At 33.7% G+C, this 25,897-nt stretch overlaps 1 protein-coding gene across 1 annotated transcript in view; it reads right to left on the bottom strand.

The window, feature by feature from the left end:
- The window catches only part of TPR (translocated promoter region, nuclear basket protein), a 65,199-nt gene that overhangs the window by 35,022 nt on the left and 4,280 nt on the right, over positions 1–25,897 (bottom strand). Inside the window, exons 4-24 of the mRNA XM_082834670.1 lie at positions 25,819–25,892; positions 23,825–23,921; positions 22,611–22,714; positions 22,107–22,271; positions 14,818–14,910; positions 14,270–14,350; positions 14,102–14,189; positions 13,226–13,366; positions 12,726–12,817; positions 12,096–12,293; positions 9,850–9,957; positions 8,628–8,854; positions 7,801–7,964; positions 7,224–7,357; positions 6,987–7,135; positions 5,804–5,966; positions 4,369–4,503; positions 3,715–3,855; positions 2,588–2,753; positions 1,393–1,559; positions 251–403 (exon numbers count right to left, since the gene is read on the bottom strand). Of these exons, the coding sequence (XP_082690796.1) occupies positions 251–403; positions 1,393–1,559; positions 2,588–2,753; positions 3,715–3,855; positions 4,369–4,503; positions 5,804–5,966; positions 6,987–7,135; positions 7,224–7,357; positions 7,801–7,964; positions 8,628–8,854; positions 9,850–9,957; positions 12,096–12,293; positions 12,726–12,817; positions 13,226–13,366; positions 14,102–14,189; positions 14,270–14,350; positions 14,818–14,910; positions 22,107–22,271; positions 22,611–22,714; positions 23,825–23,921; positions 25,819–25,892 (2,840 nt within the window). The remainder of the gene's footprint in view (positions 1–250; positions 404–1,392; positions 1,560–2,587; positions 2,754–3,714; positions 3,856–4,368; positions 4,504–5,803; positions 5,967–6,986; positions 7,136–7,223; positions 7,358–7,800; positions 7,965–8,627; positions 8,855–9,849; positions 9,958–12,095; positions 12,294–12,725; positions 12,818–13,225; positions 13,367–14,101; positions 14,190–14,269; positions 14,351–14,817; positions 14,911–22,106; positions 22,272–22,610; positions 22,715–23,824; positions 23,922–25,818; positions 25,893–25,897) is intronic.

The following is a 25,897-nucleotide window of genomic DNA, read 5'->3' as shown; positions in this document are numbered from 1 at the left end:
ATCTGCAAAAGTCAATTTTTAGGCAGAGGCTTCTAAAAAGCAGCACTGATACCTGGTACCATAAAGTAGTCTTAAATATCCAAAAGGAAACATGTACAGATGTACAGAGTAAAACATAAAACTAAAATTGTTGGGTATGTGTTCATTCAATATCTGTTGAGATGAACTGAATAGTAGCTGATGAGCTAGTTAAAAGAATTTAAATTCTTACCATAGAAAAAGTGATTGATATGGTAAAAACTTAATTTACCTGTTGTTCCATGCTCTCTATGGCTCTTCTCTTGTCATCCTGAAGTTCCTGTTTTTCCTTCTCTACTTCCATTAACTTCTTTTCCAGCTGTGTCTGAAACTCAGCTGACTCTTTTAAGCGAACTTCAATATTCTTATGTACTTCTTCTGTCACCTTTGCCATCAACCAAACAATAAGATACAAAGAATATACATATTTAAAATTATACAGTTACTTTCCCCAAATCTAAACTAACTTTAAAAAATACTAAAATTAATGTTTGCCTCGTATTTTTTAAAAAAAAATCCATCAAATGCTGATTCAAGAGTTCAAAAACATCACTTAAAACTATGCATAATTTACCTCTCTACCTGTTTACCGGTCATTTTTCTTTTTTGAAGTGAAATTTCCAATTTTCATTTTCCCCTCATTCTTCATATCCACTTGCCAAATCTGTCCATTCTACCACTGAAAGGGGTTTTTCTCCCCACATATTTTGATTTTCATGATGCCAGCCACGAAAGGATCTTTTAAAACTGTGGTCCTAGTCTATTGCTATAGCCTCCAAAACAAACTTTGTACCCTCCAATCTATTACATTAATCTTTCTAGTTAAAGCAAATTCTGGTTATGACATGTTGGAAAAAAATCAATGCCTCAATAATCTTACAACGTATAATTTAGTATGACTTGAAAATCTTTCACATTTGGCTCCTGACTACGTTTATAATTATATTCCTCACTATTTCACTTCATAAATGCAACACACTAACTAGCCTTTTTATCTTGGCTGATGGTGCCTTCTACGTGGAATAACTTCCTACCTTTAACTATCCAAATGATGCTTTCTTTCAAGGCTGGACACAAATGCCTTCTCTCCTGTGGAGTTATGCATACTCAAAAGACAAATAATCTCACCTACCTCCCACTCACATCAACATTTCATCTATACCTTTTCTACAGCAATACACTTTCCATGTTGCACAAATTTTGTGTGATCTTTTTGTTTGTTTTATTTGGCTTATTAGACTCAAGCACTCTTAAGAGGTAAGTGCAATGTCAGTCAAATCCATACTTTTACACAGTGCCTTACACATAGCAACAACCTAACTTAAAAAAAAAAGTTAATAAGTGCACGCAAACCGATTTCAAAATTGTATATACCTGTTTTTCCTTGTTGAGGGACTCTTCCAAACTAGTAACCATTGCACGATACTGTTCCACATTACTAGTGCTTGTTTTGAGTCTTTCCTTCAAGTCATTCACCTGCTCTTCTGCCTGCCTTAGCTGACTTAGAAGGTCATCCACATCTTCTTTGTTGCTAGGCTGACCTAAAAGATTTAACAGCTTTCTTAAAATGAACATTTTAAAAGATATTAGAGATGACTGTTATCAATCCTGACTGTGAAGTTAGGATTAAGGCTGAAATAAGTAGTTAACCACCTAAAAAGTATATTTCAACCCATACTGAATACCAAAATAAAACCAGGTTACTGTTAGTATGTTATTTCTTCAAAAGAACTTTGCTGTTACAAATATTTTTTTTAAAAAAAGATACTTAAAAAGAGAATACAAAATATTTCCCTAAACTGAGACAGTTACTTGCAGAAATTACCATTCTTAATTTATTTAAATGTTGTTTATTGCAAAACACTACACCTTAATCATTTAGTGCAATTTTCATTCTAAAATTCATGGAAAAGGAAGAAATTGCAGATTAGAAAGAATGTTTTCATACCATATGATAACAAGAAAGAAGTATTGGATAATTATATATATATACTATATATATCACATATACACATATATACTTATGTTTTAAATTTCTCTTCTATTAAGAAATAAAACCATGTAGAAAATCTGGACACAATGGCTTTGCATTTGAAATAATGTATTGACAAAGAGAAGCAAAACCTAATGAGACAAATCTTTTACCTGCGGCTATCAATGAGCAAAGATTAGAAATGTTGCTCTAAAAGAGACCAAGCCAATCAATTATTTCTGTAAGTGAGCCATATCATTACAAATTCAACAAGTAACCTCATCTCGAAAGGGAGAGTTAAAAATTCAAATATTAACCCTCCACAAGAGAAACATTCTTAAAGTATCAGTAAAATGGTTTCAATAATTGGAAAACTAAGAGCATATCTTGGTCAGCTGCCATATGTACAACTATTCTGAATCTTCCAAGTCTGCAAATTTATTAATTTAAGTGGAAAACTGAGCTTTACTATAGGAACAATAAAGGTTTTTTGTTTTTTAAATCTTTTGCTAGTATCCACAAAGAATAGGCTATTTATCTACAGGATATGTTATAAACCTAAAGAGGTAGTTTTTATCAGCCTACTTAATTATTTACCTTTACCAGTTCTCTGTGAGGACTGAGAAGCAAGCTGGACTTCCACATTACTAAGGTGCTGTTTCAATGTAGCAATTTCCTTTTGAGCATTTTTTAACAGTTCTTTTGTGTTAAGATGAAGATTAGTCTCAGTATCCAGCTGTCTCTTTGTATCTAAAAGTTGAACCTATAAGAAAAAATACATTAACCCTACAAACATTTACCTTTAAGTTCTTAAGTAACTAGAGGTTCAAGTTATCTTTTTACAGAACTTTAACACTCTGGCTAAAACAGGGTAACAGAGATGAGATTTACCTCCCCATCTGAAACAACCAAAATCAAAAAAACAAACACCAACCAAAAAACCCCAGACAAAACACATTAGAACAACTGTGATACCTGAGTTAGGAAACAAAAGAGGTGAACCCTACAATTTCCCAGCTTATTGATTTAAGTGTGCAGGCTAAGGCATAGGGAAAGGGAAATGAGGCCCACAGGATTCCTGAATTGAGAACATAGAACTGAGAGTAGAAGAAGGCTAGTTTGAATTCATAAGACAATCAGAGAGAAGAGAGCTGCACTGAGTACTGTGATTTGCACAGGATCCCTCTTGAATATTCAGCAAAATTGTGATCAGTGCATGCCTATGAAATTACCCTAGACAGGGTAAAGAATCACCCAAAGAGACTGAATGAAGACTCTCTGGTGCTCAGAGAGAGTTATTAGGAATAAATAATGCCTGTTTCCAGCAGCCTGACTGCAAAAGCTCTTAATTCACTGGGCACTGGGACTAGTAGTCAGGAAGATACTGGCTTGGTAGCAGTGAATAATTAGTTCTAAACTGAGCACTGCTTTGGGCCTGCTTAATAAATCGTAAAAAAGTATATTCAATAGAATCAAACTATTTTCAATGAACTTTACTGCATTCCAGAACAAAGTTCAAGATTTATAGAAATACAGAAATATCCAGCACCCAATAGGATAAAACCCAATCAAAAATTACTAAGCATACAAAAAGGCAAGAAAAACTTAAGAGTCTGTAAGAGATCTCTTCAAAACTATGCTTCAACATGAGATGACAGTTTATCTACACACCAGCTTAATTTTTAAACATACACATTCTACAGAAATTCAGAACACAGACTCACATCTAGATTTCTAGTAAGTGTATGCCTTTGTTCCACCTCATTTTCCAACTTCTTCTTTAGATGGGATATCTCATGTTCCAGTTTTTCTATCTGGCTACTAAGCCTTTGTTTGGTTTCTGTTTCAGATCGTTCCAATATTCCCTAAGGTAAAAAAAGATTTTTGTTATACTTAAGAAAAAAGTAACCCTCCCCCCCACCAAAAAGAAAACCCAAAGGCAATAGAAAATTATGGGAATACAACTCATTTCTACATGAAGAGGTTAATATCTAAAACATTTACCAAGAAGGTATTTGACATTTTCCATACTAAAACATCTATTTAATAGGGAAAATAAAAACCATATTACCAATGGCCATTCAGATTTCTTGAAGTTTTAAAGACTATAAACCAAAGATTAAATCTTGTACGCAATTAAACTGTACAGGACTCTAAATATAGACCTGAGGATTAAAACTGCCAATTGCATGGCTTCAGTCAGTTTTCTTTAAATGTTTTATTTAGAATATTGACGTCTTAATAAACTTCAAATTCAATGATCAAATTGCATGACGAAAATGACATGAATTTTCTCATTAAGAAACCTGAGAAAATACAATGTCAAAATTGTTCAAATATAACTTAATTTTTCTACATGTCCTTTTTTATTTGGTTACCTGAATTGTTTGCAGATTAGTTAGCAGCAAGTTTTGCCCTCTTTGTTCAGCCAACAAAGATTCTCTTTGCTGAGAAAGACGAACTTCTGACAATTTAAGCATTTCCTTTTCCTTTTTCAAATTTTCTGCTCTTACCTTGAGGCAAATACAAGTTAAAGAAAAAATATTGAAAAGCAATGTGTCAAATGTAATAACACAGTTATAAAATTAAAATGATTCTTCATTACTACATATTTCTTAATGTTAGAAACTAACAGTAGAGACTACATCTCTTCACTATATAAGGAAATACAACTCTTAGTTTCATGTATTGAAATATGAAGCAAATATTGGAAATACTAATAGATCAAAGGAAAAAATCTTGCAATTACCACAAATACTTACACTATCTTTGCTCTAACAAATCAGACTTTAAAACAAACAATAAAAAAATCTAAAATGCCAGAGTGTAAGAGGCAAAACTGAAAAATTGTGCTATAGTCATACCTGCATACTATTAAATTATGCAAGTTTAGAATCTAAGCTTGGTTTCTAAGGATCTGTTTGAAAGTGCTGACTGATCTATTTAAACTTTTTTCCCCCATAAAGACTCTGAGTTTCATGGGATATAGGAGGGTTCACTGAAAATCAATATCCTCAAATATTCATATTTTCAGGATGAGTCAAAAACTATCAATCATAAAACTTACTCCACCAGTTTGAAAAAGTGCTGCTGTCTAGTCTCCACAAAGGAGTGGGTACAAGACAAAAATGAAAGAATATAGCCAACAGAATTAGAAAAGCTAGGTTTTAAGTCCCAACCAACCCATCTCTCAACATGGCCCCAAAACAGGCAAATTACTTAGCTTCTGCATCTGTTTCTCGATAGGCCAAATGGGGGACAACTGTACCTAGTTCATAAATAATGATTAAAAAGCTGTAAGAGACAATTTTATAAAAAGTAAAGCATTGTATGAAAATTTATCTTCAAAGAATTTAGAATTTAGTTGAAAGTACTGTCAATTTCTGATTGACATTTATATTCATCATTCATTTCATCAATTATATTTTATTCATTGAAATTCAGAAATATAATTCAATGCTAATGAAATTTTTATACTGTCCTTTATTAGAAATAAGAATGGATAAAATATTCACCCACTGCCTTTGTTGTAACTAGAGCAACAGTGACTTACAAATTTATTTTGAAATGGAAAATCTGTAAGACAATCTTAGTCTAGACAAACAAACTTCTTTCCGTCTCCAGTTTTATTAGAAACAATCACCCAACTGATCTGATGGACAAGTGGATGCCTGGAAACTATTTGATAAGGACATGTAATTCACAAACCTCAAATATCTACATTACACCAACCAGTAAAAGCAAAGTAATAATTAAAAAACAAGTGTCAAATGCAACTTATAACGCAAGTGAGATGCCGGAAATTGGTCTCACTTCTGCAACAGCTAGCTTTTCATTAGCTCCTCTCAAATCTTGTGTCATTGTGTTGATGATCTGTTCCTGCTTTTGAGTTGCTGCAGTGAGTTTCTGATTTCTCTCGTGTAGGGATGTTATTTCTCGACGATATCCTTCAACATTATCTTGTAGCATTTCATAACTTATATGAAAAAAAAAAATTCCATAAGCAACTGAAGTACTATATCCTAGCTTAGTTCCTTGATTTTCACAAGAACTTAATTTTACATGATTAATAATATGAAAACAGTGGCTTGTGTAATAATGTAAAAATCTCCATTCTTTTTTCTGAATTCCACATTTAGCAGTCAAATTCAAATTCTAATTAAACACAGTATTTCATGCTGAATTAACTTTTTAATCTTACTCATTTACAAGTATTCTAATCATATTCAAAATAATGCCATATAATGTTGATACATGAGACACCCATCACTATACAGTATGCAATTTAGGATATTCACTCATGGTTAGTGATGGATTTTTGCCAGTCCTTTTTTTCTCTCTAAAATTCTTCATGTTATTTTCTTATGTGCTTGAAAGCTTAGAAAATGGCTGGCTAGAGCTATCAACATAGGAGAAAAAAAGGTGCTTTTATTGGGATATCAAACTGTTGGAATGTACAGAGACAACTTCTTGTCATATACTCACAAAAACAGTTTGACCATGTAGTATACAAAGAAATAAGTTTTTTCCTAACCTGATAAACTAACAAGTATTCAATGGCTCTGGTAATAACTATGGAATGAAATTTACCATTATTCCTTTGTTAAGTGACCAAGAAAGTGAATTTTCCCAAAATTAACTCGCTAGAGCCTGCTTCTCTTCTACCTAGACTAGAAAAGGCTGAATTTGCTCACAGTTCTCTTATCTTCCTTACTTAAAATAATTAAGTCCTATGGAAACAGTATTTTCTTTAATCTCAGGAAGGAAAAATAGCAACATTCCTTACATGAACTTCAACTTAACTAAATAACTACCTGGACTCCTTAGCAATATCCAGGAAAATCATTAAGCAAAAGTAAAAAATGAACCCCTGTACATCTCATCCTGGATCAGAATCCACCAAAAAAAGTAACACTATTGCAAATTAACACTTGAATTTGATTCAACTGAAAACTAAGTATACCGTTTAGACTTAATTTTTGAAAAGAAAATTTACCGTTTAGAAGCAAAATCTAGCTGGGTAGAAATTTTGGTATTTTGTGATCGCAAATCTGTGACTTGCTCCTGAAGTTTCTCAAGCTGCTCATTCTGCATTTTTTCATTATCTGCCTTTTCTTTTTTGTAGTTCTCAAAAATTTCCTGCAACTAAATATTGGAGAAATTATTAGAAGATGATAGTCCATGTTCTCAAAAAACCTGACCCAAGATAAAGCTGTAAAGGTGGGGTCTTTACCTGTTTAAGGGCAGCCTTGGCTTCTATAGCCTCTGCTGACTCAATTACAGGTACTGGAGTAGGAGTGGAAACAGTCTGTGATGTACTTGAACGTTTTTGAGTTGACACAAGAGAACTATCATCTAAGCTTGAAGCTTCAGAAACGTAAAAAGAATGATGTAACATTTCTTCACAAAATACGTCATTACCAAAAAACAAGCTGACTCATTTAAATGAAATCACAAGATTATAGAAATTATGAGACAAAGAACTTACTAAACAATTTATTAAAGTTATTTATGACTTCTAGTTAAATAAAGGTAATTTTTGCAGATTAAATGTCAAAACATAACCAGAATAAACACTGTAATTCATTGCCTCTCAGATGCATATTTTTCAACAATGATCAGCATTTTTCTTACCTAATATATTTTAGAATTGATGACATGCTATGATCACTCATATATGGTAGTCAAATTTGAAGTTAGCACTGTTAAAGTAGATACTAGTTATATTGCAAAATCCATTCCCTAATATACATTTCAGAAATATTTCCCCAAAATACTTGGAAACTTTTAAGATACGTATAAAAACGTACCTTGTAAAGGAATGGTAACTCCTGTTGTCTGTGACAACAAAATACGGTACATATCACGCTGACGAACTATGGAATCAACAAGCTGCATTTGATGTCGTCGTGATTCACGGAGTTGTTCCAGTTCAGCGAGGGCGCTCTCAAGTTTGAGCTGAAGCTCAGTTATTCTGCAGGAAAAGAAATCAGTCTATTTCACAGGACTGAGATTGAGAGGCAGTCATAATTTCTATTGCAAATTGACTAAGCATTTTATTGCCTATCATTAAGCACAGTATTTTCATCTCTCTTATCCTTTCTTCTGCTGCTATTTTAAGAATCACTTTTAAAACCCCCACCATATAGGACACAGACACTCACCAATGTCATCTGAAAAATTTGTTTGCAAAAATTAAACCAATTCCACTGAGTCCAAACTCCAGTCTTCTTACTTTCATAGCCATTCTTCCTCCTCTAGTACCAAAACCATTTTTTCCCAAAAAATTCTTTACTGTAATTCCTTAAATATCTTCTCCATGAAGCCTGGCCTGTTCCCTAAAATCTAGGCTGGGTCTCATACCCTACGCTCCCATGGATAGGCTCATCTATTACAGCACTAATCACACTGAACTAAAAATATCTATTTATTGATCTTATTATCTATTTTATCTATTATCAGTCTCATCCACAAACTGAGGTCCCTGAGAGTAGAATTTTTGTTTTTTTGGGTATTGTTGCTCAGCTGTTTTTTTTTTCTCCTAAATCACTATATTCCCAATATCCAGCACTGTTAGGGGCACACAAAAGGTTTCAATAAATGTTTGCTGAATAAACCAAAGTAGTCTATTGCTTACTTGGATGAAGTTGTTTCTTGTTCTTCTCTTTCTCTGGTTTCCCCAAGTTCCCGAAGGGCCACTAAGAGACGTTGGTTTTGCTGTTGAAGCTCTTCAATGTTTCTGTAAGATACTAGGTGCTGTGATATTACTTCAGATGAACTACTTATATCAGCAGAGCTTACTTCCTCATCACGGATTACATGGTTACCCCTCGCTTCTTCAAGTTCCATTAGAAGCACTCTAATCTAAAAAAGGGTTTTAATATGTTATCAAATAGTATTGGCTTTGATTCTGGAAATGTTTAGAAGAAAAGTAAAAATTTTCAAATGACAATGTTACTTTATGAACACTGTCAACTTAGTATTAAATTATCTTGAAAAACAAAACATCAAGCTTATCATTTTAGATATTAAGGCCTAAATAAAGAAAACCGTAATGAAAAAATTTATTTTTCATTTCTATGGACGTACATAATGAAAACTACTATTTTTTTAAAAAACAGATTCCAGAAGCATGGTTCCATTTTTCTGAAACAAAGACCAAATAAAACACACAGAAATATATACCCATTTTGTGTGTGTGTGTGCGTGTATGCTTGCACTCGCATGCTTATATATGTATTATGTGGTGGGGCAGAAGGGGAGCATGGAAAATAGATGTTAATTTCATTCATGTGAAATTTTTATCTATGTTTGTGTGTACGTGTGTATACCCACACACAAAAATTAGGGTAAAATATATGAACAAAACAGACCTACATTTCCAAACCTGTTCAGTTAAATAAAAAAGTGGTAGGGTAATGCATTTATAGATGCATATACAAAATGCATGATTTTATTTTAGTAAAAACAAAGAATGTTTACATATGTTTACATATGCTCTTGTGTATCTGTACGTATAAGAAGACGTGAAAGAATACACCATTGGTGAAAGAATAACACCATTCTGTTAACTCTGGGACTTGGGCAGGGGGAGGAAAACTTTTATTTACCTTTGAATTACTTCATTTATTACAACCAGTACCTTCAATTTGAAAATTTATCAAACACATAAGGAAAAGAGAAGGGGGAGCAGCTACGGGAAAACAATGACTAGGCTGCAATTCTGCTAGAGTGGTTTTCTTAGTTGATGAGAATTTCATATGTGCTAGTTCTACCTTACATACCTGCAAACAGATTCAAACACTACTAGGCAGTCAGTTCAGGGAAAAAATACAGGAAAAGAAACAAAAAATTCTAACCTGTTGTGAAAGATCTTTTATTTGTACTTCCATTCTTTGATTGTCTCTTTCAAGCACAGATGAATGTTTATTGGCTTTATCTGTGTCCTCCTGCAATCGCTGAATCTCCTTTAAAATGAAAAGTCAAATGAAAATTGTTTTTCCTTCTAAGATCTATATAAATAGCAGTTACACAAACAACAAAAATATTCAGTGCTCAAATACCACAGTAATCAACTTATAAATAAAAAATATTCTATATAATATACTAGCCTCTAAAGAGAAATTTCTTAAAAATAGGAATACATGTATTTCTTAATATCTCAAATATTGCTCATTATAATGTTCATCACTGTACGATAATGATGAGGAATTCCCCCTAAGTTAACTGTGAACTACAATGTTACAGCCACACCAAATTCATAGTGTATTATCAAATGATATCAGAGAAATACTCTCAAAAGCTTTGTTACTAAGACAAAAACAAAGGACTGCATTACAATGATGATCATTATTATACTATCTGGTAATAAATGTTAAAAGTAAAAAATGTTGGGTAAGATGCATAAAAGACTTGGTTTTATTAAAAATGCATCAGGAATTAATTCTAAAGAAGCAGCAGCCAATGTAACAAGGCTGTTAAAAAAAGGAAAGAAATTACAGCATATTGCAGTGCTCTGTAAAGTTTAGCATCACAATATCATTAGGGATTTAGGGGCACAGTTTTAAGGAGCTTGATGTAAGCAAAAAATGATCTTTGAAATCTTATGTTTTATCTCAAATTCATACAAAATTTCCTTCTTAATGTACTGTTTTCACATAATAATGTTTTACACACTATTCGAGTGAAAGATGGCTCATATTTTTCCTGGTGTTTAAAGTACCTCTGAGCACAGTGCCCTCAGGGAACATGGATAAACCAATTTCAGTTGACAAAATGAAGCAGGCAAATATTCATGAAAGATGGTAACGACACAAATCTACTGAGTTCAAACTGGGATAAATTAAGATGCCAAGGAAGGAAGTAATTTGGTTATAAAACTCTAAGAATCTAACAAATAAGCACCACAGAATCTAGACTGGACATGATGTATGTTATGGACAGAAGATTCAGCTATGAAAAACATACAGAAATTATCTTTAAAGTCTTCGGCAGTTATGAAAAATGTCTGTGTTTATTACTGTGCCTGTATGTTAGTGATGAATTAACAAATAGGTTTTCCCCACAATGAACAGCTGCTATTATCTAATTTTTAAGCCCCTCTACTTTACTACCTCCTTCAGACAATAAGCTCCAAGCAAAATGCTCACTCTCAACAGTGAGAAAGTCAAGTAGATCCAAAGGACCTCTTTTTAAACCACATCAAAGAGGCAGAGGTGTGTCTAAAACCTAATATTCTGTCAAGGCAAGACTGCTAGACATCATTTGATTTAGGAGAAAGAGAATATTAGACACAATACACCCTGATTTAAACTGACATCTAAATTGTAATAACAACAGCAACAAAAGTTTAAGGTGAATTAAGGATACAATTTATTTATACAATATATTTATACTCTCAAAAAAAATTATCAGTTTAGATACAAGTTGATTTAACTGATTTTCCCCAATAAAACTTGCTTAATAAATCTTGAAGATTTCTCAGTAATAACAGTTGTATCCTAAAAACAACATTATCAGCATATAAATACTCTTTTTAAACCATTACCTATTAAAAAGGAATCTTAAGAGGTAAAGAATATTTACAAACTTCTTTAGTACTTCTAATACGCAAAGGAACAGTAACAAAATAATGTATATAAAGATTTGCCAAACTGTGAAACGATATTTAAAAAAAGGAATTCTTTTCAATGGTAAGTCAAACAATATTATCATTTCTAGACAGAATATCAGAATTGCCTGACAACAAATGACTATTGCTAAATTTAGAAAGGTTCTATTAACAGAGATTGTTATTTTAATCTGAAGAGTAGCCCAGGGAGATTTGGCTATTTATCATCCACTAGAGAACCCTACAGAAATCATCCCAAATGTCTTAAAAAATGCTAAAGGTTTTCAATGTTAGCTGAATAAAGATAAAACATTTTGCAATTACAGATGTTTAATAATGTACTGACAAGTTCTAAAATATATAATTACCCTATCACTGAAAAAGTGGTTAGCCTTTTAACTTAAATTCTTTAATTCTAAGAAAGAACTACCCTATCTAGTAAATGGTTTCTCATATGTATTTTTTCTACAGTTAAAATTTAGGAATGGAACCAACCTTCATAGCTTGTTCAAGCTTAACAGATAAACTTGCCACAGCTTTCTGGGCACGTTCATACTCCTCACGTTGGCGTTTCAAAATTGGTGCTTTGGCTTCAACTTCTTTCACTATTTCATCTAGATACTTATTAATTCTTTTGTTCTCTAGTTTCTCCAAAAGCAGCTGATCCTGAGTTTCCACATAAGCATTATACAGCTGAAAGAAGAAGAGGGGTCATTTCAAACCTAAGCATAACAGATATACACAGTTTGTCTAGCTTCTTCATAAACATTCATTAGCAATTACACAAGATGGAAATGTTTACTGTATGTTACACAGAACCAGGAACCAAGAAAGCCTTTCCTGGGGACTTCCCTAGTGGCACAGTGGTTAAGACTCCACGCTCCCAAAACAGGGGGCCCAGATTCGATTCCTGGTCCGGGGACCAAGAGTTTGCATGCCACAACTAAGGAGCCCATGAGGCACAACTAAAAACAAACAAACAAACAAAAAAAGTAAGAAAGCTTTCCCTAAAACGATCCGTTAATCACTAGGCAATTTTAAGAATAATTTTTCTGGGGCATAAGTGTCAGAGAGATGTGAACACTCTTGCTGAAGGAAAATAACAAGATTTAATACCATTTTTACCTCAGTTAGCTTCATGCCAGGTTTCACTATCTTAGCTACGGCTGCTGCAGTAGGAGACATGGCTGCAAGCTCTTCTTCAGACAAGATGGCCCCTGAGCCAACACACAGAAATCGAGTATATTTTTGTAAAATTTCAAAGTAAAGCCACTAATATTTCTTACAAGTAAAAGTGATACCTACTGTACATTACATATAAATTCCTATGAAGACTATATAAAATATGACAAGTAACACAATTCTAAAAACCATGCAGTAATTATAGTTAAAACTATTCTGGAAATTGACACACAATTATGTGTGATCAAATGGTACTTATACCTAACAATACAATAAAGATACAGATAAAGTAATGCGGAACTAAAAATAAATAAATTGTAATGCTATAACTTAATGAGTTTCCTACATCACAACATGACAAACACTATTAGTGAAGTTAAGTGAGGACTATGTAGGGAAGTTCTAGTATTTCAAACCTTTAATAAGCATCTATTAATCCATACCTTTACGTTTTGTGGCAGAAAGCAGGTCATTTGCATTCTCTAATTCCTTCTCTAATTTCCTTATTTTCTCAAGCATTTCTTTTTCCATTTGATCTTTAGATTCCTCTACTTCTAGAAGATGATCTTGTATTGCTTTATTGGCTAAAAACATTTTTAGAGACAGAATAATCAAGCACATAATTAAAATCTTTAAGTTACAGAATGTAACAGAATAGTCAGCAGACAATATTAAATTCTACAGAGGCTGTGGTTGACAGTTATTACCCACTGGAAGCTCTTGATGTACTTATAATTCCAGAGGTGTCCTGGCCTAGTCAATCTATTTCTCCTTTTGATGTCCCTTTTATAAGAGGGGAAAATAGGGGAACTCAAATTATAAAAAAAGTGGCTCTAAGTGTCTCTTTGGTTTTAATCTGATCTTAGATGTCTAGAACATAGGAAATGCCTGGAAAAGATCATACATAAATAACTTACATTAAAAAAAAAGCAGGAATATATGAAATCAAAGACTTTAAAATACATTATAACTTAAAAAGTAAGGCTTATTTATGGATTAAGAGAGTACCCAAACTATAAACCTATGTGTATTTATCAAAGGAAACGTTTCAAAAATGGAAGAAAAATTTCCTATTACAATCAGAATATATATATAAGGTTATCAAATGAAAGAAACAGAAAAATGTTAGCTACTTATATTTTCAAATATTTGCTGAAAATAGAATTTAAAATTTCTTGAACTAAGGATCTTTCTTCTATATCAAATTTTGTCCCTAATAAGGTATCTGAACTCCAAATCCAAAAATCTACAGAAGGGTAAAGAAAACAGTACCTTCTATCTAAAAACAAAATAATCTTCCCATAATTGGAAAGTCTTACCTTCTCCAGCTTCCTTCAAAAGTTTGTGTAATTCATCCACTGCTCGGGTCAGTTCATTGCTCTTTGCCTCTGAATCATCAGCAGCACTCTAAAATTTAATCTTAAAAAAGTTACCCAACATCCAATAATGCAACATTAGGACACTAAAGCATATGGTACGGTACCTACCTTGTAAAGATTAGAGAGTTTTATGTGAGCATTTAATTCATTGTGGAATTTCTCTTCCATACTGGCCTGCTGTTCCTTGGCCTGAGGGGGAAAAAAAAAGCCAACACCAAAAACCAAATTAGAACAGTCTGATTTGAACTGAATTTAGAATGCTTATCAAATGCCAAGATAAAAAATTCAGTTTTGAAAGTAAAGAGATGAAGACTAAAACGCTAAAATTAAAATCAGTTGTCATTATAGAGATAAATTATCTTAAGGATAAAATGTTAATGATATTTTTATCTTAAAGTAGGATATTTAAATGTCATTTAACCATACTCGTTTTTAGACAGTACTTTGGATACAGTATGTAACTGATTTAGACAGTACTTTGGATACAGTATGTAACTGATTCTAGCAATTTTAGCCTAGTTACATCATATGAAAGTGCCCTGGCCATTTTGTGGTGCCAGGAATGGTTCAAAATATGAAATCATTTTATAAATCAATAGCTTCCTAAGTGTTACAATATTTTTGTAAAAGAGACATTTTAAACTGGTCAACTACACCTCTTTCAGTTTGGTCAACAGATCCTCTACATGCTTTTGAAGATTCTCATTTGATGTTTTCAAGCCATTCATCTGTTCTTCCAGTCTAGAAACCTAGAAACAAAGAAGTAGAGTTGGTTGCGGGGAAGGATGTTGTATTAACTGAAATTAATTTGGTATAAAGCTGCCAAGTACCAGGACTGAGTGAGCCAGAGCCCCCTAATCAGCTGCTACTTTAACCCTGTCCTGTCTGGGTGGGGAACAGACGCCCGCAGGCTACCTACACACAGAGGTGGGTCCAAACCCAAAGCTGAACCCCAGGAGCTGTGCGAACAAAGAAGAGAAAGGGAAATTTCTCCCAGCAGCCTCAGGAGCAGCAGATTAAAGCTCCACAATCAACTTGATGTACCCTGCATCTGTGGAATACCTGAATGGACAACGAATCATCCCAAAATTGAGGCAGTGGACATTGAGAGTAATTGTAGACTTGGGGTTTGCTTTCTGCATCTAATTTGTTTCTGGTTTTATGTTTATCTTAGTTTAATATTTAGAACTTATTATCATTGGTAGATTTGTTTACTGATTTGGTTGCCCTCTCCCTTTTTTTGTGTGTATATATATTTTTCCTTTTTCTCTTTTTGTGAGTGTGTGTGTATGCTTCTTTGTGATTTTGTCTGTATAGCTTTGCTTTTGCCATTTATCCTAGGGTTCTGTCTATTTTCTTTCTTTTTTTTTTTGTATAGTTTTTAGCACTTGTTATCATTGGTGGATTTGTTTATTGGTTTCATTGCTCTCTTCTTTCTTTCCTTTTTTATTTTTTACTTTCAATTTTTTTTGTTATTTATCTTAATAACTTAATTTAATTTAATTTATTTATTTTTCTTTCTTTCTTCCTTTCTTTTTTTTTTCCTCCCTTTTCTTCTGAGCTGTGTGGATGACAGGGTCTTGGTGCTCCGGCCGGTGTCAAGCATGAGCCTCTGAGGTGGGAGAACCGAGTTCAGAACATTGGTCCACCAGAGACCTCCCGGCCCCACGTAATATCAAATGGTGAAAGCTCTCCCAGAGATCTCCATCTCAATGCTAAGACCCAGCTCCACTCAACAAATAGCAAGCTCCAGTGCTGGACACCCCATGCCAAACAACTAGTAAGAAAGGAACACAACACCACCCATTAGCAGAGAGTCTGACTAAAATCATAATAAGCTCACAGACACCCCAAAACATACCACCAGATGCAGTCCTGCCCACCAGAAAGACAAGATCCAGCCTCATCCACCAGAACACAGACACCAGTCCACTCCACCAGGAAGCCCACACAACCTAAAGAACCAACGTTACACACTAGGGGCAGACACGAAAAACAACAGGAATTACAAACCTGCAGCTTGCGAAAAGGACACCACAAACACAGTAAGTTAAGCAAAATGAGAAGACAGAGAAACACAGGGTAGATGACGGAGCAAGCAAAACCCACCAGACCAAACAAATGAAGAGGAAATAGGCAGTCTACCTGAAAAAGAATTCAGAGTAATGTTAGTAAAGATGATCCAAAATCTTGGAAATAGAATGAAGAAAATACAAGAAACGTTTCACAAGGACCAAGAAGAACTAAAGAGCAAACAATGATGAACAACACAATAAATGAAATTTAAAATTCTCTATAAGGAATCAATAGCAGAATAACTGCGGCAGAAGAACAGATAAGTGACCTGGAAGATAAAATAGAGGAAATAACTACTGCAGAGCAGAATAAAGAAAACAATGAAAAGAATTGAGGACAGTCTCAGAGACCTATGGGACAACATGAAATTCATCAACATTCAAATTATAGGGGTCCCAGAAGAAGAAGAGATAAAGAAAGGGACTGAGAAAATATTTAAAGAGATGATAGTTGAAAACTGCCCTAACATGGGAAAGGAAATACTGAATAAACTCCAGGAAGCCAGAGAGTTCCATAAAGGATAAATCCAAAGAGAATCACGCCAAGACACATACTAATCAAACTATCAAAAACTAAATACAAAGAAAAAATATTAAAAGCAGCAAGGGAAAAGCAACAAATAACATACAAGGGAATCTCCATAAGGTTAACAGCTGATTTCTCAGCAGAAACTCTGCAAACCAAAAGGTGTGGCAGGATCTATTTAAAGTGACAAATCGGAAAAAACTACAATCAAGATTACCCTACCCAGCAAGGATCTCATTCAGATTCAACAGAGAAATTAAAACCTTTACAGACAAGCAAAAGCTAAGCGAATTCAGCACCACCAAACCAGCTTTACAACAAATGCTAAAGGAACTTCTATAGGCAGGAAACACAAAAAAAGGAAAAGACCTACAATAACAAACCCAAAACAATTAAGAAAATGGTAACAGAAACATACATATCGATAATTACCTTAAATGTAAATGGATTAAATGCTCCAACCATAAGACACAGACTGGCTGAATGGATACAGAAACAAGACCAGTATATATGCTGTCTACAAGAGACCCACTTCAGACCTAGGGACACACAGACTGAAAGTGAGGGGATGGAAAAAGATATTCCACGCAAATGGAAATCAAAAGAAAGTGGGAGTAGCAATTCCAATATCACACAAAATAGACTTTAAAATAAAGCCTATTATAGGAGACATAGAAGGGCACTACATAATGATGAAGGGATCAACCCAAGAAGAAGATATAACAATTGTAAATATTTATGCACCCAACATAGGAACACGTACATACATAAGGCAAATGCTAACAGCCATAGAAGGGGAAATTGACAGTAACAGAATCATGGTAGGGGACATTAACACCCCACTTTCACCAACGGACAGATCATCTAAGATGAAAATAAATAAGGAAACACAAGCTTTAAATGATACATTAAATAAGATGGACTTAATTGATATTTATAGGACATTCCATCCAAAAACAACAGAATACACTTTCTTCTCAAGTGCTCATGGAACATTCTCCAGGATAGATCATATATTCGGTCACAAAGCAAGCCTTGGTAAATTTAAGAAAACTGAAATCATATCAAGTATCGTTTCCGACCACATGCTATGAGACTACGTATCAATTATAGAAAAAAAATCTGTTAAAAATACAAACACATGGAGGCTAAACAATACACTGCTAAATAACTAAGAGATCACTGAGGAAATCAAAAAATACCTAGAAACAAATGACAATGAAAACATGACGACCCAAAACCTATGGCATGCAGCAAAAGCAGTTGTTAGAGGGAAGTTTATAGCAATACAATCCTCCCTCAAGAAACAAGAAACATCTCAAATAAACAACCTAACCTTGCACCAAAAGCAATTAGAGAAAGAAGAACAAAACAATGCCAAAGTGAGCAGAAGGAAAGAAATCATAAAGATCAGATCAGAAATAAATGAAAAAGAAATGAAGGAAATGATAGCAAAGACCAATAAAACTAAACTCTGGTTCTTTGAGAAGATAAAAAAAATTGATAACCATTAGCCAGACTCATCAAGATGAAAAGGGAGAAAACTCAAATCAATAGAATCAGAAATGAAAAAGGAGAAGTAACAACTGAAACTGCAGAAATACAATGGATCATGAGAGATTATTATAAGCAACTATATGCCAATAAAATGCACAATCTGGAAGAAATGGAAAAATTCTCAGAAAAGCATAACCTTCTGAGCCTGAACTAGGAAGAAACAGAAAATATGAATGGACCAATCACAAGCACTGAAATTGAAACTGTGATTAAAAATCTTCCAGCAAACAAAAGCCCAGGACCAGATAACTTCACAGGTGAATTCTATCAAACATTTAGAGAAGAGCTAACACCTATCCTTCTCAAACTCTTCCAAAATACAGCAGTGGGAGGAACACTACCAAACTTATTCTATAAGGCCATCATCACCGTGATGTCAAAACCAGACAAAGATGTCACAAAAAGAGAAAACTACAGGCCAACATCACTGATGAACACAGACGTAAAAATCCTCAACAAAACACTAGCAAACAGAATGCAACAGCACATTAAAAGGATCATACACCGTGATCAAGCTGGGTTTATTCCAGGAATGCAAGGATTCTTCAATATATGTAAATCAATCAATATGATACACCACATTAACAAACTGAAGGAGAAAAGCCATATGATCATCTAACTAGATGCAGAAAAAGCTTTCAACAAAATTAACACCCATTTATGATTAAAAAAACCTCCAAAAAGCAGGCAGAGAGGGAACTTCCCTCAATAAAACAAAGGCCATATATGAGAAACCCACAGCCAACATCATCCTCAATGGTGAAAAACTGTAACCATTTCCACTAAGATCAGGAACAAGCAAGGTTGCCCACTCTCACCACTATTATTCAACATAGTTTTGGAAGTTTTAGCCACAGCAATCAGAAGAAAAAGAAATAAAAGGAATCCAAATCGGAAGAGAAGAAGTAAAGGTGTCACTGTTTGCAGATGACATGATACTATACATAGAGAATCCTAAAGGTGCTAGCAGAAAACTACTAGAGCTAACCAATGAATTTGGTAAATTAGCAGAATACAAAATTAATGCAAAGAAATCTCTTGCATTCCTATGCTAATGATGAAAACTCTGCAAGAGAAATTAAGGAAACATTCCCATTTACCATTGCGACAAAAACAATAAAATACCTAGGAATAAACATACCTAAGGAGACAAAAGACCTGTATGCAGCAAACTATAAGACACCGAAGAAAGAAATTAAAGATGATACAAACAGATGGAGAGATATATCATGTTCTTGGACTGGAAGAATCAACACTGTGAAAATAACAATACCACCCAAAGCTATCTACAGATTCAATGCAATCCCTATCAAACTACCAGTGGCATTTTTCACAGAACTAGAACAAAAAAATTCACAATTTGTATGGAAACACAAAAGACCCTGATAGCCAAAGCAATCGTGTGAAAGAACAACGGAGCTAGAGGAATCAGGCTCTGTGACTTCAGACTATAATACAAAGCTACAGTAATCAAGACAGTATGGTAGTGGCACAAAAAGAGAAATACAGATCAATGGAACAGGATAGAAAGCCCAGAGATAAACCCACGCACGTATGGTCACCTTATCTTTGATAAAGGAGGCAAGAATATAATGGAGAAAAGACAGCCCCTTCAATAAGTGGTGCTGGGAAAACTAGACAGCTACATGTAAAGGAATGAAATTAGAACACTCCCTAACACCATACACAAAAATAAACTCAAAATGGATTGGAGACCTAAATGTAAGGCCAGACACTATCAAACTCTTAGAGGAAACCATAGGCAGGACGCTCTATGACATAAATCACAGCAAGATCCCTTTTGACCCACCTCTTAGAGAAATGGAAATAAAAACAAAAATAAACAAATGGGACTTAATGAAACTTAAAAGCTTTTGCAGAGCAAAGGAAACCATAAAAAATATGAAAAGATAACCCTCAAAATGGGAGAAAATATCTGCAAACGAAGAAATGGACAAATGATTAATCTCCAAAATACACAAGCAGCTCATGCAGCTCAATATTAAAAAAACAAACAACCCAATCCAAAAATGGGCATAAGACCTAAATAGACATTTCTCCAAAGAAGATATACAGATTGCCAACACACACATGAAAGGATGCTCAACATCACTAATCGTTAGAGAAATGCATATCAAAACTACAATGAGATATCATCTCACACCAGTCAGAATGGCCACCATCAAAAAATCTAGAAACAATAAATGCTGGAGAGGGTGTGGAGAAAAGGGAATCCTGTTGCACTGTTGGTGGGAATGTAAACTGATACAGCCACTATGGAGAACAGTATGGAGGTTTCTGAAAAAACTAAAAATAGAACTAACATATGACCCTGAAATCCCACTACTGGGCATATACCCTGAGAAAACCATAATTCAAAAAGAATCATGTACTACAATGTTCATTGCAGCTCTATTTACAGTAGCCAGGACATGGAAGCAACCTAAGTGTCCATCGACAGATGAATGGATAAAGAAGATTTGGCACATATATACAATGGAATATTACTCAGCCATATAAAGAAATGAAATTGAGTTATTTCTAGTAAGTTGGATGGACCTAGAGTCAGTCATACAGAGTGAAGCAAGTGAGAAAGAAAAAAACAAATACCGTATGCTAAAACATATATATGGAATCTAAAAAAAAAAGAAAATATGGTTCTGAAGAACCTAAGCGCAGGAGAGGAATAAAGATGCAGATGTAGAAAATGGACTTGAGGACACGGGGAGGGGGAGGGTAAGCTGGGAGAAAGTGAGAGAGTGGCATGGATATATATACACTACCAAATGTAAAATAGATAGCTAGTGGGAAGCAGGCACGTAACACAGGGAGATCAGCTTGGTGTTTTGTGACCACCTAGATGGGTGGGATAGGGAGGGTGGGAGGGAGATGCAAGAGGGAGGAGATATGGGGATATGTGTATACGTATAGCTGATACACTCTGTTATACAGCAGAAACTAACACACAATTATAAAGCAATTATACTCCAATAAAGATGTTAAAAATAAATAAATAAAGTTTAGCTGCCAAGTAAAAGCAAAATAATCCCCCACACCCAAAAAAGCATTTTACATAAAATATGAATGTTTAAGAAAATGAAAAATAGCTCACAAAACAACATGTTTAGTTTTAGCTCAGAGAAACTCACCACCACTTCTTAAACATGTGTCTTAGGAAGGACACACCATAAGACAGTAGATAGTATGAAAATTCATCCAAGGATATGTAAGTTCTTTATTTAAATGCAAGTCAGAAAGAGAAAACAAATATTGTATATTAAAGCATACATGTGGAATCTAGAAAAATAGTACTGATGAACCTATATCCAGGGCAGGAATGTAGAGAATGGATATGTGGACACAGTGGGGGAAGCGGAGGGTGGATGAACTGGGAGATTAGGTTTGACATAAATACACTACCATGTGTAAAAAAGAGAGCTAGTGGCAACCTGCTGTATAGCTCAGGGAACTCAGCTTGGTGCTCTGTGATAATCTAGATGGGTGGGATGGGGGATGGGAGGGAGGTCCAAGAGGAAATATGTATACATATAGCTGATTCACTTCATTGTACAGTAGAAACTAACACAGCATTGTAAATCAATTATAATCTGATAAAAAAAAATGTAACTGGTTAATTTCCTAGGCCAAATGTTTATGAGTTATGTCCTTCACATTGACCCCTAATCTTACAATATATTTAATTTGGTACTCCACTGAATAAATTTGTATAAGCTGGCACACAAATGTAAACTGTAACTAACATAAAGATACAATTTTACTAAATTACCTCCTCTTTTTTGTTTTCAAGATTACATTTAAGCTCAAGAATTTCATTTCCTTTATCTCTTCCGAGAGCCAGAAGTTCATCAGTTTTGGTCTTCAACTCTGTATTCAGCCAAGTATTCTGATTATGTAACAACTCCTTTTCTTGCTCCAAGCGTTTTTCTCGATACTAAGGAAATCCAAGAAAAAAAGGTTTACAGTTAAATATAGTATACGGTTATTCAAAAGATTTTGTGTATAGCTAAGGTACACAAGCAGAACTTTTACAACAGAAATAAGTATTTGCATGGACTCTTAACAGAAAAGAGAATCAGGTAAGAACAATATGAAACAAACATCATATAAGCAAAACAGTTCAATTAAAATTGTCTTAAAACTTAATTCCTTGATATTAAAAAAATATAGCTTTTAATTCATTTATAGATAACTTGCTTATATTTAAAATTTAATTTAGGTGAGTTTTAATCAAAAGTTGTATTCTATGCATTAGAAATTGTTTGTTTCTCACCTTAACAGAAACATCAGAAGCTTGAAGTTCATCAAATTTTAACTGAAGCTCACCCTTTGTTGCATTGCTTTCTTTAAGTTTTTCACTTAGACGTTTAACATCCTCTAGAAAGGTCAGAAGAGAATGTGAAAATGACTAATGAATGGTCAGAGGAACCAAACATCAAAAATGCATCTCTAGGAATACAAACATTTATATAAGTAGTTCTCAACTCTTCTATTTTAACTTGTTTCTGCCATACTTAATCACAAATTTAATTTTAACAAATAGATGATGAAGTCAAATTCATGCATCCAACCAAGCATGTAAATTATACTGGTTATTTTACTTTAAATGCAGTATCTAAAGCTAAATATACAATATTAACATTAATTCCCTCATATTAACCAAAAGTCTATTAAAATTTCACAAATTAGCCATTTCTTAAGTTAAAAAGCAATGATACATATTAAAACCTTACATTCAAAACAGCAGGAATATACATACTTAATTATTTTTGTATTCCTTACATGAAGGTTTTTATGAAAAAATTTAATTTTACTTACCCATTAGCTGATCAAAATCATCAACAAATACTTTGAATTAATTTTTCTGAGAATAGTTACTAATTGACTATTATTGTACAGTAACATAAGTATTTGAAAATTCTTCCTTCAGTAGAAATAAAAATTCTGAAAAATCTTATAAAAAGGAACCAAAGGGAACTGGATACCATTAAACTGCTTAAGAGTCACATTCACTTGAATACATCAACTGTATTACATATTATATTCTATGTCTAAATATCTTATATTCTTGCTTCCTAATTCTTTCAGCCTGTGCTTTTAGATACGGGCTCTCCTTTTAGGTTCTTATATTGAATGCTTGTGGACAGCTTATACCAGCAAGTGCGTCTGTATCAAAAGGAGTTCAGCCTCTACAACTGAACATCTGAACAGTTTCCAATTTGATACTATAAATAATACTGTAGTACATAAACCTTGGTCCAAATTCCTTCAGATGTTTTTCATTTGTGTACTTGTCTATAGACACCTCTTTAAGGGCTCAGAATGATCTAGAGATAAATGAGTAGGAGAAACAACAGGATATTACTCTGAAATCTATTCTGAGCTATGACAAACACCAGCTAATAGAAATGGACTGGGGATTAAATCTTAGCACTGTTAGAAGAGAAAGGAAAGAGTGAAGTTAGAGACTAAGGTCCTTTTTCATACCTGTTAAATACTCAAGTTCTTGAGATAGTCTCTCATTGGTTCTAATTAAGTCTCTTTTCTCAGCTTCTAATTCTTCCTTTGTCCTTGTAAACTGGCTCTGTCATATAAAGGAGTAAGCATAAAACATTTAAATAAGAAAATCAAGTTGATCAAATATATAGAAATGAACATGGAATTGGCACCTTAGTTAACATTAGCAGTGGTTTAAAAATGGTCGGTTTTCTTACTTATGGCTTATACATAAAAATGTTTAAAAACTACCCATAATCTCAACACTTCTGTTCATATTTTGGGTTTTTAAAAATTATTCTTCCTAGACTCACAAAAAAATTTCCCATGTCACTTTTTAATCACTTGAAAGTGTCATATAATTATATAATTACTTCAACAAGCCTTCATAAGAAACTTAATTTACTTCTAATTTTTGCTGTTATAAAATAAAACTTTAATGAATATCACTGCACCTTGGCTCAAATTATTTCTCAAGAAAGATCCCCAGAAACAGAATTATTTAAAACTCTTAGTATATTTTGTCAAATTGCTTTGCAGCAAGACAACGGCAATTTATAGGCTTTTCTTGAAGTCATAATTGCCAATCTGAAGCCACTTATGCCAGAAGTGAAGATTATGCTTAAAAAAAAAAAAAAAAAAGGAGAAACAAAAAAATCAGTGTTAACATGGGGAGGTGAAAAATAATTACATTGTTGCATTATCTGCATTTTTCTGATTACAAGTGAAGTAGAATAATATTTCATATTGCTATTGGCTATTTGTACAGCTTCCTGTCTGGTTTTAAAAACCTTCGCCCATTTCCCCCTTTGAATAATTTTTCTTATAATTTGAAAGTAGTCATGTATTAAGGATATATATAGTCATATTTTTATTGAGAAAATACTTTCTATGATTTATTTGCTTTTTAATTCTTTTCTTTTTTTAACATCTTTATTGGGGTATAATTGCTTTACAATGGTGTGTCAGTTTCTGCTCTACAACAAAGTGAATCAGCCATACATATACATATGTTCCCATATCTTTTCCCTCCCGCGTCTCCTTCCCTCCCACCCTCCCTATCCCACCCCTCCAGGCTGTCACAAAGCACCGAGCCAATATCCCTGTGCCATGCGGCTGCTTCCCACTAGCTATCTACCTTACTACGTTTGTTAGTGTGTATATGTCCATGACTCTCTCTCGCCCTGTCACAGCTCACCCTTCCCCCTCCCCATAACCTCAAGTCCGTTCTCTAGGAGGTCTGCGTCTTTATTTGATTCTTTTTATGTAAAAAATTTAAAATTTCTATTGGATCAAGTCTATCACTCTTTCCCACTATAAGTGTCTTCCATATATCAAATATCTTTTAACCTCAAATCAAACGCAAATTTTTAAAAAGCAATGGCAAGAGTCTAAAGGTCTATCTGATCAAAGAATCATTGGGTATGACCACTTTATTAAACAAACTGGCCCGCAATCCTTGTAATCATATTCAATCTGTTATTCTTAATCACTACTCTAAGGAAATGATTACCAATGTGGATTCACACATATCCCCAACTGTATCACAATACTTGAAATAATGCCTAGGCAATAGTAAGCATTAAATACATAATTTCTAAAAGAATGGAAGGAAGATAGGTAGGTAAGTGGGTGGATAGACAGCCAGATGGATCTATGAATATCTACCCTACTTACAGATTTATGGCACTTATAATGCAAAAAGATTTTTTTTAAATCATGACTTAAGAGCTACACAGCTAAAAGCAAGTGTTTTTTTATATCAAGAACTTACATATTCTAACAAGTAAAAGGAATATACAATCAATCATTAAAACATAAAATCCTATTAAGGAATTTATGTATATACATTTTTGTTAGTAGCTTCTCCTAACTGAACGTATTTCATCTTCCACTGACTAAATAACCAATAAGCACAATCAGAATAGAAAACTTCCTCAAGTATCAGGTTTACAATTAGCTTTATTCACAGGAATAACTTTTACCTGAATGGCAATATTGCGATCCTGAGCCACTTCAAGTTCTTTGTTTTTCTCAGTTAGCACCTTCAGTTGACTGTCTGGA

The sequence above is a fragment of the Leucopleurus acutus genome (genome assembly GCF_964270905.1).
Source record: "Leucopleurus acutus genome assembly, chromosome: 2".
NCBI lineage: Eukaryota > Metazoa > Chordata > Mammalia > Artiodactyla > Delphinidae > Leucopleurus > Leucopleurus acutus.
The sequence above is the reverse complement of the archived record's forward strand: the minus strand, read 5'-3'. Positions and strand labels throughout refer to the sequence as shown.